This window comes from Amblyomma maculatum, chromosome 7, assembly GCF_055883805.1.
Source record: "Amblyomma maculatum isolate TAMU_Amacu chromosome 7, ASM5588380v1, whole genome shotgun sequence".
In the NCBI taxonomy this organism is placed as follows: domain Eukaryota; kingdom Metazoa; phylum Arthropoda; class Arachnida; order Ixodida; family Ixodidae; genus Amblyomma; species Amblyomma maculatum.
In genome coordinates this window covers 56,215,990-56,231,909 of record NC_139350.1, presented here as the reverse complement: position 1 = coordinate 56,231,909, position 15,920 = coordinate 56,215,990, and the positions used below count along the sequence as shown (strand labels likewise).

Here is a 15,920-nt window from a genome sequence, read left to right as displayed (position 1 = left end):
CTGACGCGTTCGTTGTTCGGAGGCTGCCTTCCCTTCGCCCAAACTTGAAACCAGTTCTGGCCGGTGTTGCTTCTTTCTCGAAGCGCAATAGGTCCGGAGCTGCTCGAACGTCTTTGATCACATGGTAGGCAGCTGCCGAATAGGAGCGCTGCAAAGAGGCTGGCCGATGGTGCGGATTTTAAAGGCTACTCATGCTACTCCGGGCGACGGCCGCGCATGCGTACAGGAGGGTCCCTCGTGGAAGCTGCTGTAGAGAGCCCCTCCTGCGTTTTACGGAAGCGTGGCATCGGCGCAGAAGCAGCAGAAGCACCCTAGCGGGCGTGTGATGACGTATGCGCTGTGTGAGACCTTGGGGAACGGAGCCGTCGCCAATCCCCCTCCCATCTGACAACGGCATGCGCTAGAAGTATTGCGGCCCGGCAGCGTGGGCTGCCCGGAGAGAACTCGGAGCCGGCACAAAGGCCCGCCCGTTGGCGGGCGTTTGGCGACCGATCGCGCGCGCTGAGTTCGCTATATCCGATGTGTAGTTCGTTATAAAAAATACATTTTATATGCATAATGCTAGCGGAAATTCGAGTGTTCGATATAAAACATAATTCGCTCTATCCGAGTTCGTTATATTCGGGTTTGACTGTAGAGCCATCTTTCTTCCTCACCAGGACAACAGGGGAGGACCACGGACTGTTAGACGGCTCAGTCGCGCCATTCTGAAGCATAGTATGAACTTGGGCTTCAATAACTCTGCGCTCGATGGCAGACACTCGATAGGGGTGCTGGCGCAGAGGAGCATGGGAACCGGTGTCAATGTGGGGGGCAACAGTTGATGTGCGGCTCAAAGCAGACTGATGAGAATCTAATGAAGAGCAGAACTGATGAAGCAGTGCGAGGAGTTCAGAGCGTTGAGGCCCAGAAAGACTGGCATCGATGGAGCGGAGAAAAATATCGGCAGAAGACTGGTCCAGCGCAAGAACAGGTGGTGTGAGTGCAGCCAAGTTATCGGGCTGGGAAGGGGGAGTTTCGTCAGCGGTGAGAATAGAATCCATCAGCTGGATGGTACCCAGGCATTCACCGCGACGTAGGGATACGGGAAATGAGAACGGATTAGAAATCCAGAGCGCGGTGAGGCCAACTGATATAGAAAGTACGGCATAGGGCAGGGGAAGACTTTTGCGGTTTAGGAACATTGGTGATGGTGTGAAAAGGACATCAGTACTGCGAGAAAAAGCACAAGCAGAGGGCACAAGAACGAAAGAGCACGCAGGGAGGACAATATCTTCGGCAACGACGACTTTGGGGAAAAGAATGCTCGGCGACTGCTCGTCAAGCGCAAAAATCTCCAGTTCGGCACGAGCACAGTTTATCACCGCATTATGACGCGACAGGAAATCCCAGCTCAAGATAAGATCATGTGAGCAGGAAGGCAAAACGACACTCTATTGCGTACACAACTTCTTGAATGACGACTCGTGCTGTGCACACCGCTATAGGCTCTATAGGCTGGGCACTTGCCGTGCACAGCGAGAATCCTGAGGTTAGTGTCGTCACTTTGCGCAATGAACGGCAAAGACTTGCAGCCATGGCAGAAACAGCAGCACTGGTGTCAACCAGAGCCAGTACGACAACGCCCTCAACAGAAACTTCAAGCAGATTGGCGGGAGATACGCGAGGTCTTTGACAGTTCGCTCGTTGCGCAGTTCTCGCCTCAGGAACTGCGGCATTCAGTTTTCCTCTTGTGCAAGATTGGAATGCCGTTGCAGAGGTCTTTGACAGTTCGCTCGTTGCGCAGTTCTCGCCTCAGGAACTGCGGCATTCAGTTTTCCTCTTGCGCAAGATTGGAATGCCGTTGCAGAGGAGATAGAGAACGGCGACGCGGCGAGGTTGAGCGGCGAGGAGAAAAGGTGGCACGGTCATCCGCGACGAAACTTGCAGAAGGGTCGCCAGCCGCGTACTGATTTCGGGGCGGCTGCCAGGAAGCTGACATTCGGCGCGGTAGGAAATCATCGTGAGTGCGATTTCGGCAGTACCGGGAAATATGGCCAGCAAATCCGCAGGAATAACAGATTGGACGGTTACACTGGTTCGCCATGGATTGCGGCGCTGCGGACGAGATGGAATAAAAGCCTGCGGCGCTTGAAGAAATTCCTGTGCAGGCGTTGGAGGCATAGCGTAGATCAAAGGGTAGCTAGGTGGTCGTGGTCGGGCAGCGACGGCAGCGTACGTCAGCGGTGCGACAGGAGCGGGTGTCATTGGTGAAGCGACCAGAACGTTGGCATATGCTAGGGGCTGAACAGCTGGGGCGGGCTGAGGCATTGGCACTGGCGGAGGGACAGACGGAAGGGCCTCCGCCACGCGGTCGGCGATGACCTGCCGAAGAGGCGCCACATTTTGGGACAGCTCGTAATTCATGGGCAGCAGTGATATCTGGCGAGCCACCTCCTCCCGGATGAAATCTTTGAGCTGCTGCAGCAGCGTGGAGCTCCCAGATGCAGAGGAGAGACTAGAAAGTGATTCTACCGGCGGGGGAGGTAGTCGAGTGATGAGGCGCTGCTTGCACAACTCATCGTAGCTTTGGCAGAAGTTGACAACTTGGGCAACAGTTGTCAAATCGCGGGATGTTAATGTTTGAAATGCGTCATGTTCGATGCCCTTCAGGATCTGTTTTATCTTGTCTTTCTCTGACATCTGCGCATTGACGCGACTGCACAGATGGACGGTATCTTCAATGTAGCTTGTAAATGTTTCGCCTGGGCGCTGTTGTCGCTCTTGCAGGCGTTGTTCGCACGGAGCTTTCGTACAGCAGGATGACCAAAGACGATTGTAAGATTGGCCTTGAATGAGTCCCAAGTCGTGATATCGGCTTCGTGGTTACGATACCACAAGTTGGTGACGCCGGTCAAATAAAAGATGACATTTGTTAACTTTGTGGCGTCGTCCCACTTATTATATGAGCTCACTCGTTCGTACGATGCGAGCTAGTCATTGCAGTCGGTGTCATCAGTTCCGCTGAAGATCGCAGGGTCTCGCTGGTGTAAGGAGCCAGAGCAGACAATCGACGGGTCATTGGGGGGGGGGGGGGGGGGATGTTTGTCGTCAGCCATACGAGTGACCGGGATCGTGCAGGTGCGAAGCTCCAGCGTGAGGCAAGGATATCAGGTCGCACCTCCACCAGATGTAGAGGAAGTACGTCGAGGTCGGCAAGGAAGCTGGGCGATCAAGACCAACACAATCTGCGTGTTGGCAATTCCACACTTCTTCCTCTTCGTCAGCGTTCAGCGAAGGGGCCCATTTTCTTCTTCACAAAAGCTCTAATTATCGAATGGGCCTAAAAAAAAAACTGTCAAAAACAGTTTGCATCACAGTGATGGTTACCTGTACGTTGGATGTATGCATCTGAGTTGAAACCGAAGCGAGAGCAATAGTTTTTCCTGGTTTCTTCGCTTTGTGCGCATTGCCGGGAAGTCCCTCTTCACCGAACGGCTCTGTTGCATTTTGAAGATGCTTCACTTTACAGCCCACGCGGTCAAGCGTTGCGGTGAAGTGCGCATTGTGGAGAAACTGCAGTGAATTCGGAAATTTTGAAATATCCGGAAATTTCGAATATCGGTTTTTCGAATACGAATATGAATCGAATGACAAGCATATTCAATTCCTAGTCGAAATTTAGAATATTTGCATGCCCCTATTTATACGGTCTTCCAGTGAGGCACAGGTTTTTGTATAGAGGCATTCATTGTAGCGGGTTTGGCACTAGTGTTGATCTTACATTCAGGGTGTCTACCAACTGGGAAAACCAGGAATTCTCAGGGAATCTGGATAATCTGGGAAAACTCGGGGAATACGTGCCTATATCGGGGAAAATTATCAGCAGTTCTACCTAAAGGGAACTAAAGTCGCGATAATGCTGGCTCGTGTAAATAAAGCGGGCTGGTGTTGCAAGATTGTACACTACGGTGTTACGCGTCCTTTCCTCTGCTACCGCCAGCCTTCCGTGTTGTGCCAAAAGGACCATCCCAGCAAGACGGCGCAAAGCGTTGCGGCATTTCAAATTTTGAAGCACGCCGAAAGCGTGCTTCGAAATAGTGTCAAAATTAAAAGCGCGAGTCAAAAAAAAAAAGAAAGCGTGCGTCAAAAATAAAAAAATATAACTGTATGAGCCATGTCTCCCCTTAACAAGCTTACTGGAGAGGGATAGCATCAGGCAGCATTGTGTCAGCCCGTTTTAGCATAAAACAAAGTAAAGTGTCACTCGGAGAATTCTACAAATGCACTCAAGGAAAACCTGGAAAACTCGGGGAATTTGGAAACATCAGTTTGGTAGACACCCTATACATTTCTCTACTACTTTGTGGGATTATAGTCTGAGACACAGGCATGCCTAATGCTTGTAGCAGTGGGAGCACGAGAGGATTTATACCCGTGTGCTTTCCCCGTGGCGCAGGCGCGGCGCAAGGATGAGATCCTGCCCAAGGATGGCCTTTGCGTCAATGATGACCACTTTCTGCACTGCTGCTTGGAACTTCGTGAACAAGGTGGGCTTGTACAAGCTCTTCTCGGCCGTCTTGCACTAGTTTTCTTTTTTTTTACTCAGCGCTGTGGCCGCTGGCAGATGGGCAAGAACGTTCCTACATGGGGAGCATGCTAGGTTTTGGGACCTGAAAAAAGAAACAGAGCTCTTTAGGTGGCAGTCTACTGTATCAGCATTAAGAACGAAGATGTTGCTCAAGGTTCATGCTAAAATCATTTCCTTTGCCAGAATGCAGGTTGAATCTGAACGTACATCTTAGGGATAGTACATTTCCTCTATCATCATCATCATAATCAGCCTGACTATACCCACTGCAGGGTGAAGGCCTCTCCCTTATTACTCCAATTAACCCGGTCCATTTCCTCTCTAGGCTGGGCTAAATATTAGTGCATTAAGACTTTGAGTTTAAACAGTGTAGCAGAACTGAGGAAGGCTTTTTTTTTTTTTTTCCAGCTTGTGTCGATGAAACCAGCATTGAAGTGTGAAACCTGTTTTAAATATACATAATGTTCTGTGTGCTGGGAGTGTGTGGCCACATCGCTTCACTCGGTTAAGAAATACAAATGGCCGAGCAGCTAGCTGCCGCATGAAACCCGTGCAGGGAAAGCTCATGTGGGGTCATCTACTTTTGATTCTATTGCAGCATGCATCTTCAGAACAACTTGTGTCTTGAAATCACTCGCACTGCACCTGCAGCTCTTCTGCACCTGCCAATACATGCAGCGCTTTGCGCAAGCGTTGCAAGACTGAGCAGCAAGTTGAAAGGCTGCGGAGCTTCTTTCTGGCGGTTCTCTTAGCTTGCTGTCTCCAGAAGCTGCTTTCTGTCCACTTGACAAACGACCACACTTGTACCCCAAACATGCCAGCCCCAAATAACAAGAATTTTGTTTACCTAGTCATTGCTTACACTGCTGACTGCCCAGATAGCTTTGCTGAAGACATTAGCAGGGTCTTGTGGCAGTTTTGAAAGTGATTCTGGTTAGGCTTGAGGTCAGTTTTTAATGCAATGTGTGCGCAAAAAACTGCAGAGAGCCTGGTCACAAGTTGTTGAAGAAAATTCGAAACGCAAGAAAGCGAAAGGTTCGCCTCGACTTGATTTTCTGTGGTGGTTCAGTTCCCATTTCACTCTCCCGATTACCACTGCATGATCAGGGAAAGTCGCAGTATGCTCGCATCCAGCACAAGTTTATAAGCTAAGGCTGCCCATTAGTCGTATCTTGCTTTTGTGCAGAGTGGTGTTGGCTTTTCGTAGTGGTTACTGCAGCCCTGTAACACTGGACCGTCATTGCTAGGCTTACACGATGCAGCCGCGCCCTGCACGTGATTCCCTTCACAGCTGAGGGAGGGGGCACAGTCTGCTTGATCGAGACTGTGCTTGATTGCAGTTTCATCCTCCATGCAGGAAAGGGGTCTGCCTGGACAAGTTTCGTAAATACATGCCCTAGTGGTAGGCTCATTCCACTGGCGCAGTGTAAAACTGATGTAGAGTGCCAATTTTGATTAGTCGCTTCATTGATTATGGAGAGGCAAAGCAGCACAATGAATAGGGGTGAGAGAAGGGAAAAGGGCACCTATGTTGTCGTTCTTTCTCTCATCCTTTTCTCTCATCATTTCCCTGTCACAATCAGCTTAACACCTTACCAGCCATCGCACTTAACAAACCACGACGGTGGAAGCTTCAACTAGCTAACTGGCCATTATTTCAATCAAAAGCTAACCTTGAAAACATTTACTGTCGAACCCGGATATATCGAACTCGAAGGGGATCGTGAAATAGTTTGATATATCGATAATTCGATATACAGAAATCGGCTGTTGACGGCACTTACGATGCGAAAAAATGATACCGTGTTTGTCGCTTAATCAACCCACTCGCATAATGAACCCACCCTCCACATTTGCACCAGAAATTTGACAAAAAAAAAAAAACTGCGTTAAGGCCAGCTCGCTCACATGCAAGCGATTGAGCGACGAGCGGCAGCGACAGAGCGAAATATTTCAAACTTCAATTTCAATTTCAAAAATTTCAAATTTCAAAATTTCAAAGCTGTGTGCTCGCTGCTCGAGCCACCGCGGCAGCTCAAAACAAGGTTTCCGCGTCGCCACGGCAGAAATCGCCAGCGTCTGCGCTTGCATGTCGATGGCGCGCGTCACTCTGTTTCGGTGGTCTCATGCACAGTTCATTTCTTGGCAGCGTGCCAAGATGCTGCGCAGTGATAATGTCGGGGCGCGCTTATCTTTTGATAGCTCCTGCGGTGGCGGGGAGGGAACTTGGCAGAGTGCCCGTGATGGCTTGACTGCACAAGCCTGGTTTGATTTATCACGCCGCGCTTGAGGCGGGCGTCATGATGGCAGCAGCTGACCCGGGCTTTCGTTGATTCATACTTGCAAGGATAAACGACTCCCGCAAAAAAAAAAAAAAAAAAAAACCTGCCGCTTCTTAACGTCCGAACAGCACAATGATAACAAAGGATGACTCTCAAAAAAAAAAAAAAAAAGAGCTGTTGCTTTTTAACATCCGCAGGCGCCATAGCCACATCAGCCGCCGCGCGCAGAGGGTACACAAGCTGGAGAAAGCGTCCTACGCCTGTCTGAAAACGGGCTGAGCTGGCTTGGCGCATGCGTTGCGCGTGCTGAAGGAGAGAGATAGCTCGGCAAAAGAATGGGCACACCCACGCACATGGCTTGCAAACGTCATGTGTTGGCGCGTGGGAAACAACTGCAGATGCGCGCGCCTATGGGGAATGGGCGCGGCGCTGCCCAGACCAGCCGTCGCCGAACTGTCCCCTCTCATCCCTTCCGCGCGTGGCTTGAAAACGTCACGCGGCAAACGGCCAAGGGTGATGCGATCGTCTTTGGGAGTTCGATATATCGAACGACCTGTGAATGACGCGGCTTTCCTATACTTTTACATGACCCCGCCGGGGTGGTGCAGTGGTAAGACGCCCGACTACTGTGCCGGAGTACCCGGGTTCGAACCCGACCTCGGCGGCTGCGTTTCGATGGAGGCGAAACGGAGTGGCGTCCGTGTGCTGTGCGATGTCAGTGCACGTTAAAGAACCCCAGGTGGTCGAAATTTCCGGAGTTCTCCACTACGGCGTCTCTCATAGCCTTAGTCGCTTTGGGACGTTAAACCCCACAAACCAACCAAACCAACCAACCTATACTTTTACATGGGATTTTCAAGGGGATATTTCGTGAGTTCGATATAACCAAAATTCAATATATCCGGGTTCGATATAACCGGGTTTGGCTGTATTCAGATCACCTCAGTGTAGATGAGCTGAACGAAAAGATTACAACTTGCATCATAGCTGCGGCATACTTAGCTATCCCACAGTCCTCAGGAGCTGTGCAAAAAAATCACAAGATCTGGTATTCGCGAGAATGTAAAGAAGCAAAAAGAAAACAAAACAAAACGTGGGGGATTTTTCGCAGGCACCCCATGGATGAAAATCTTACAAATTTTAAGCAGGCAAGAGCCAAACCACGATATGTCCGCCGCAATGCTGAAAGGTCTTCCCGGCAAAAATATATATCTTCCATAAATAGTTCAATCACATCTAAACAAATGTGGGAGCAAGTTCGTAAACTTGACGAAACCTTCTCTCCTTTCACAATTCCATTTCTTACAGATCTCAGCAAGCAAATGAGCATAGAAGAACAGGCAGACATTTTAGGCGAACATTATTTTTCAGTATCAAGTTCATTACACTACACAAAATGCTTCTTAAAATACAAAACTTCAGCTGAAAAACAGACTTCCAACAAGTGGGAGTGGAAATGAAGCTTACAACTCTTTGCTCACAGTACAAGAAATAAATACCGCTTTAGCTGCTGGTAAAAAGACGGCGCCTGGCCTGGACTAAATACACTATGAAATGCTAGCGCATCTGTACACACCTGCGATAGGAGCCCTTGTGAATTTTTTCAATAAGATATGGGTATCTGGAAAGATTCCAGAGACATGGAAGAAAGCATTTATTGTGCCTTTCCTGAAGCCACAGAAAAGGCACCCACTGCCCCCAGTAGTTATAGACCTATAGCCCTTACAAGTTGCCTTGCAAAATCATTTGAAAGTGTTTTAAATATTAGGCTAACCTTCGTTCTTCAATCTCTGGAACTTCTAGATATCCACCAGTGTGGTTTCAAAAAAGCATGTTCTACAACGAACCATTTATTCCGCCTTGAAAACACGGTCCGAGAAGCATTTATTCATAAGCAGCACTGCCTTGCAGTCTTCTTCGATATGGAGAAGGCATACAATACGACATGGAGATTCGGCATCCTTCGCGACCTAGCGGATTCGGGTATCCGCGGTAGAATGCTGAACTGTCTAAAAGACTTCCTTTCGAATCGTACATTTCGTGTGCGCCTAGGCTCAACTTTCTCAAGGAACTTTATGCCGGAGAATGGGGTGCCACAAGGCTGTATATTAAGTACAACTCTCTTTGTGGTAAAAATGAATTCTTTAAATAAAATAATCCCAAATTCTGTAATGTATTCACTATATGTCGACGACCTACAGACAGCATACACATCCTCTAATGTATCAACATGTGAAAGACAAGTGCAGCTTACTATAAACAAGCTGGCTACATGGGCAGATCAAAATGAATTGCAGTTTTCACCACAAAAAACAGTGGCTGTTCTATTCTCTCTGCGACGAGGGTTACAAACCGACCCTAACCTGCACCTAAATGAAACAATGCTGCCAATAAAAAACGAGCACAAATTTCTTGGTGTAACTTTTGACAAGAAACTCGCTTTTCTGCCACATATCGACAACCTCAAAAAGAAAGTTTCCCGATCCCTGAACATACTGGAAGTGCTATCACACTAACTCTGGGGCTGTGACAGAACATGTCTTATGCGTGTCTTTCACACAGTAGTATGCTCTTCCCTGAACTATGGATGTGTTGTGTATGGGTCAGCAAGACCATCTTACTTAATACGTCTAGATCCTGTGCAAAACCTTGGCCTGCAGTTTACAACTGGCGCATACAGAACATCCCCCGTAAATAGCCTCCATGTCGAAACAAATGAACCACCCCTCTCAGACAGAAGAACAATGCTTACGTGTGCTTACGTGCTAAAAATAAGGTCCATCCCAAAACACTTCTGCCACTCTATAGTCGCAAAGTGCCCATTTAGAACACTTTTTAACAATAAACCGCTTGCAATAAGACCCCTGATTCTCCGTTATGAACAGATATGCTAGGAACTAAAGATATATGATACACTTCCAAACGTTGTCCATAGTCCCGAACAAATTGCCCCTTGGTACAGCTTCCCTTCTGTATGCGACCTCTCACTAACACAGTTTCGTAAAAAGCAGACACCACCTGATCATACAATTTCTAGCCTTGAAGGAAAAGTACAAAAACCACACTGCGTTTTATACAGACGGTTCTAAAACAACTTTTTACGTTGGTAGTAGCGTAGTGGAAGAAAAACTTGAAAAAACAGTTAGGCTACCTCTGTGCGCAACAGTTTTTACTGCCGAATGTTATGCCATCTCCTTAGCTGCGGAAAAGATAGTAAAGTGCAACATCGTAAAAAGTATAATTTACACAGACTCGCTTAGTGTGATCACAGCACTACATGCCAGAAATGCAACACAACCCTTATTAGGAAATATAATACATTGCATAAAAACAGCTGAAACACGGGGATACGAAATTAAATTCTGCTGGATGTCAAGTCACGTAGGTATAAATGGAAATGAAAGAGCTGATGTGTGTGCTGCAGTCGCCCAGAATGCAAAAATAGAACAAGTAAATGTACCTCATGGAGATGTCATAAAATATATACTAAGAAAATTGAAAAAGAAATGGCAGAATTCATGGGACAAAGAAATCAACAATAAGTTACACGTACTGAAGCCCATGGTAGAGGAATAGAAAACATGTAGCCACCAAGAGCGTTTCATTAAAGTGGTTCTATGTAGTCTTCGTATCGGTCACACACACCTTACACATAACGTTTTACTAACGAAACACGATCAGCCTACTTGTGAAGAATGTGGAGACATGCTCACAATCAACCATATCCTAATCAGTTGTACAAGACTTGAAGATCTACGACAGAAGCACTTCCCACAACTTTACAATGAACATATATCATTCCACCCAAGCTTGCTTTTAGGAGAAAGGTCACTCATTGACATTTCCTGCATATTTTCGTTTCTAAAAGAAGCAAAGTATCTAAATATGTTATAGTACCTATAATAACTTCTTAAAGCCCTTAACAAAGTCCGGATTCTAAACCTTGCTTTTGGCGCATGATGGCCTTAGTTGCCTATGGGCCATAAAACACAACACAACAACAACATCATCCTCATTCATTGTCCTCATCTGCCACTTCATAACGCAAGAATCTAGCACATGATTTATCGTAAATGGAACATGGGAGGACGTTTGCATGGTGCTGCCTTTACCCAGTCATCAGGTGCTTGCACTCCTAACCCACCATGTAAATAGTACTAGTGGCTCGTGATGCCGACATTAGTGCTGTAATCTGGGTTCCTTGGTGATTGCGTATAATTGGCACAATATTGGCACTAAAACATTTAGTGCAGTGCAGTCCACTTATAACGATACCAGATATAACAGTATCACTGATAACGATTTGCCAGTTTTCCCATTGCCCCTATCTAAAAATAAACCAAATATAAGGATCGATTATCAGCAGTGTACCGGATACAATGATAGCTTTATCGCTGCCTGGTAGATGTTTGCCACGGAAATTTGTCCAAATGCTTGATAAAAAATTCGATATTTGCGACGAAAACGGATTGTCATGGATAAATCCGCGAGCGCCATTGCGTGTGATTAGGAAGTGAGCACTGTCATCATCACAATCACTGCCTGTTGCCGCGTAAAGGGTGCTGCTGTATCATCACCATCACCATCACCGATTGTGCGTCATCAGCATCATCAGCATCGTTTGTGGAAGATGGCGCCGACCACATTAACAGCGCGATCGCTCTAGAGATGAAAGAGCAGATTCATCAAGATTTCTGGCAGCGTTTCAAGGTTGGATGCCTTGTGATAAAGTACGGGCATTCCTACTGTACGATTTTAACGATCAAGGCCGGGGATGTCCTGCACTTCATCAAGTTACTAATCGGTTTTGTACACGCAAAAAGGACTGTCTCCAGCCTACGCTCTACTGGAAGCGATGTTCTAAGCGATTTTCAAGCTTCGGGTGCTGATCAAGCGAGCGTGAATTTCCGAATTTTTAAAATATGCTTAAGATATTTGATGGCTATTGATGTATTCTGTAATAAAGTGTTTCGCGCTCTTTACGATGATTAGAATTGTTTAACCCGATTTACTCATTGCTGGTAAGTAAGCGGCCTGGCAAGCCCACATGCATGGAAAAATATGTGGGTACGTGCTTTTTTTTTTAGCTTTTTCTTTTTTTCCCGCCGGCCAACGATAATCTGTTATATAACGATTGTATTTTCTGGTTTTCTTATTGTTATAAGTGGACTGCACTGTAATAGCATAACCGTACCCCACTCTGTACAGGCAGTAAACATAAACATGCTAAGTTTGTTTTTCATTCACTCTGGAGAATTTGGATTGAATGAATGGAAACGGGTGATTCCAGAGAGGGTTCCATACTGTTGAGGAGGTGCAGCCTTGTTGCTTGATATAGTTTATGGAAAGAAAGAGGTGCATGATACATCATGTTCTGTGAACGCACACTGTCAGTGCATTATAGGAGAGTTATACAGATTGACGAAGTTGGCTATCGGTCAATTAGTATAGCTTGCCTGTTTGATATTTTTGAGTTGAAAAAACAACACTTGTGTGTTCATGCCCTACAGTCTTGTCAACCTTGCCCAAAGGTTGGCATTGCATTGCATTTGCTGGAACTTTCTCTCGCTTTGGAAAAGATTGGGACGGTTTGATAAGAACAGGATTTATTTGCAGGTTTCGTGTGCACAGTGCCTGGAGGTGTTCGAGCAATGGCTTATATTTTACTATTCTTTTTGGGGCAAAACTGCAGGCAACCGCGTGCTCCTGCTCACTGATGACCGCAACCTGCGAAACAAGGCCATGATCAATGGCATTGAGACTCTGTCGGCACGTGAAATGGAGGTCAAGCTCACTGGGCGTCGTTCAGGCCGGCCGCCGACACCACTTCCCGGTATGTCTGCCTGGCAGTAGAGGCTGTTCTGACTCTAGCTGTATAGGCTCTGCCTCACCGTATCTCCTTGCCCACGGTGTGACTTTCATCATCATCATTACCACCACCATTGTCATCATCATCACCATAATCAGCCGAATTATACCCACTGCAGGGCAAAGGGCTCTCCATGTTACTCTAACCCGGTCTTGTGCTAGCTGCATCCACTTGACCCCTTCGAACTTCTTAACCTCATCCTCCCACCCAACTTTCTGCCTCCCTCTGCTACACTTTCCTTCCCTTGGAATTCAATTTGCTACTCTAAGTGACCATCGGCTATCCTCTCTTCGCACTACATGCACTACCCATGCCCATTTCTTGATTTCCACTAGAAGGTCGGTAACCCTTTTCTCTGACCCACTCTGCACGCTTCCTATCTCTTAATGTTTCCCCTACCGTTATTCGTTCCATAGCTTTGTTTTATCCTGAACTTAAACCCTTTTCGTTAGCCTCCACATTTCAGCCCCATAGGTGAGTACGGGTAAGATGCAACTGTTGTATACTCCGCCTTTTTCACAAAATATGGCGCCCTCTGGGAGTGGTTGAAAATTCGTCCGCTACTGGCTAAAAACCTCCTTGGCGCCAGCGAAATGATGGTGTGTGTTCTTGACAGCTGTCGCCATCTATCTCATACGCCTGTCACAAATATTAACTACACCTGGCCTCCGAGATCAGCTACGGCTGCGCCGATCACAAATGCCATGAACTGCGCATGTGCAGCTGGGGTTGGTGGTTCGTTTTCAACCAGGGGGAGAGGCACACATGCGCAGAGCGATCTTGTGAAAAAGGCAGCTTTCCTCTTGCGCAATACCAGTAAGCTGCTAATCATAATCTGCGAGTACTTGCCAAATGCGGTCATTCGTAATGTTATTCTCCTAGTTATTTCCCTTTCATGGTCCGGATCTGTGGTTACCACCTGTCCTAAATAGACATATTCGCCTACCTCTTCCAGTGCTTCGCTACCTATTGTAAACTGCTGTTCCTTTCCGAGGTTGTTGAACATTACGTTAGTCTTCTGCATATTAATTTTCAAGCCTGCCTTTCTATTTTTCCTGTCTAGGTCATCAATCATTAATTGCAGTTCATTCCCTCAGTTACTTAGTAAGACAATGGGACCAACGAATCACAGATTACTGAGGTATCCTCCATCAACCCTTATCCCTAACTGTTCCCATTCTAATTCCCTGAATACTTCCTCTAAGCAAGCTGTGAATAGTACTCTGGAAGTCATGTCTCCTTGCCTCACACTCTTCTTTATGGGAATTTTATTCCTTTCTTTGTGCGGAGCTATGGTTTCTATGCAGCCACTATAGGCAATTTTCTATAACCCGTTTGACAGAAAATGGATATGGCTCATAGATATGGAAAGAGAGATCCACTTTCATTCCCACCTTCCTCCCTTCCCTTACGGCGCGGTTCGGGTGTCCACAGAGCAAGTGTGACAGTTACCGCGCCTTTCCCTTCCTGTGAACCAATTTAATTTATAGATATGGTCGATAGTAGAGTATCCTTTCCGAAAACCGGCTTGATTGTTTGGTTCATTGAAGTCTGAAGTTGCCCTGATTTTATTAGTGATTACCTTAGTAATTACCTTATACATAAATGATAGTAAGCTGATTTTTCTATAGGTAATGTTTCAATTCCTTTGGGTCTCCTTTCTTATGAACTAAGATAATGTTTGCATGCTTCCATGATTCGCGTACCGTCATAGTCAGTGTACAGGGTGGCCAGTTTTTTTTAGCACAATATCCAGGTGCCTGTTGACGTCCTGGGTTGGTTTGATGCAGCTTCATTGCCAACGTTCAAGTCTGACAAACGGAAGCTTAAATTTTGTATATTGCCGCAATGTTATTACTGGCGCCGTCATGTGCCGAGCTCGGGAGACTGGCACGCACTCGTCTTCTTAGCTCGCGGTGCTCACTTGCCAGTCGGTTAGCCAGCCGTGCCTTCTTTTGCCGATGCTTCTGCGTAGGTGCAAGTAAACCTGCCTACTCAGTTCTATCGGCTTCTGTGACAATATTGCTGCTACCATAGTCGTTCAAAACCTTTGCTGTAGAAGCATCTGACACAGTGAAAACACCGTTTCCATGGGGCAGCAGTGCACAACATCACCAGCATTATAACTATTAGTCATGAGTTGCTCACAGTGGCGCAGTGGTTAAGACATTCGACTGCTGCTGGATGGAGACCTAGGTTCAGTCCCAGCCGTGCTTTGGTGCAGGGCAGCCGTGTACTGTGCAATGTCAGTGCAAGCTAAAGAATCCCAGGTGGCTGAAATTATCAGAGCCTACTTCTACAGCAGCTGTTGGTTTGGGATGTTAAACTCCATAAATCAAGCCAAATATTAGTGCCCCGCCATGGTGGTGCAGTGGCTAAGGCGCTCTGCTACTATGCCCAATGGGATTAAACCCTGGCAGCGGCAATTGCTTTTCGATGGAGGCAAAAAGCCAGGCACCCATGTGCTGTGCGATGCCAGTGCGCATTAAAGAACCCCAGATGGTTGTAATTTCCGGAGCCCTCCATTACGACGTCTCAAAGCCAGAGTCTAGTTGCTTTGGGACGTTAAACCTCACAAGCCAAATGAAACCAAATATTAGTAAAGAGGGCCTGCAAGAATGTGTCAAATGCAGTATATATAAGTTTTTGATGGGTGGATGTTTTGAATTTTTATAAAAATGGTTATTGTCCTGCGGTGGGTGGGTGTACATTGGAGCCTCTACTGTGTCAGGTATCGACATTGTGCTGGCCAGGGATGCTGGCTTATGAGTACATCGAATTTCGTTATAACGAAGTAGTATGGGGAGCGAAAATTCGTTAGTTATACCCGATATTCGTTATAAAAGTGCAGGTCCAAATTCCTGTAAATAAGCTTGCTAATAAAACAAAATAAAATGCGCACTCATATGAACAACGCAAAAGTGCGAAAACAAACAATTTTTTAAAATAAAAGCTTGGTATAAGCATGAAATCTTTCTTTTCGTTTCATGTTGGAGAGCAAAACTGAATATTAAGAAGGGATGCTAATAATAATAATAATAATAATAATAATAATAATAATAATAATAATAATAATAATAATAATTGGTTCACAGGAAGGGAAAGGCGCGGTATCTGTCACACTTGCATCTGTGGACACCTAAACTGCGCCGTAAGGGAAGGAAGGAAGGTGGGAGCTAAAGTGGAAAGAGAGAAAGAG

The 15,920-nt window shown here is 46.5% G+C and overlaps 1 protein-coding gene across 2 annotated transcripts in view; it reads left to right on the top strand.

Annotated features, from left to right (window-relative positions):
• Swt1 (Swt1 RNA endoribonuclease) overlaps positions 1 to 15,920 on the top strand; it is a 130,257-nt gene that overhangs the window by 27,105 nt on the left and 87,232 nt on the right. For both annotated transcript variants that reach the window (XM_084609105.1, XM_084609104.1), the window contains 2 exons: positions 4,439 to 4,529; positions 12,545 to 12,685. In XM_084609105.1, the coding sequence (XP_084465231.1) occupies positions 4,439 to 4,529; positions 12,545 to 12,685 (232 nt within the window). The remainder of the gene's footprint in view (positions 1 to 4,438; positions 4,530 to 12,544; positions 12,686 to 15,920) is intronic.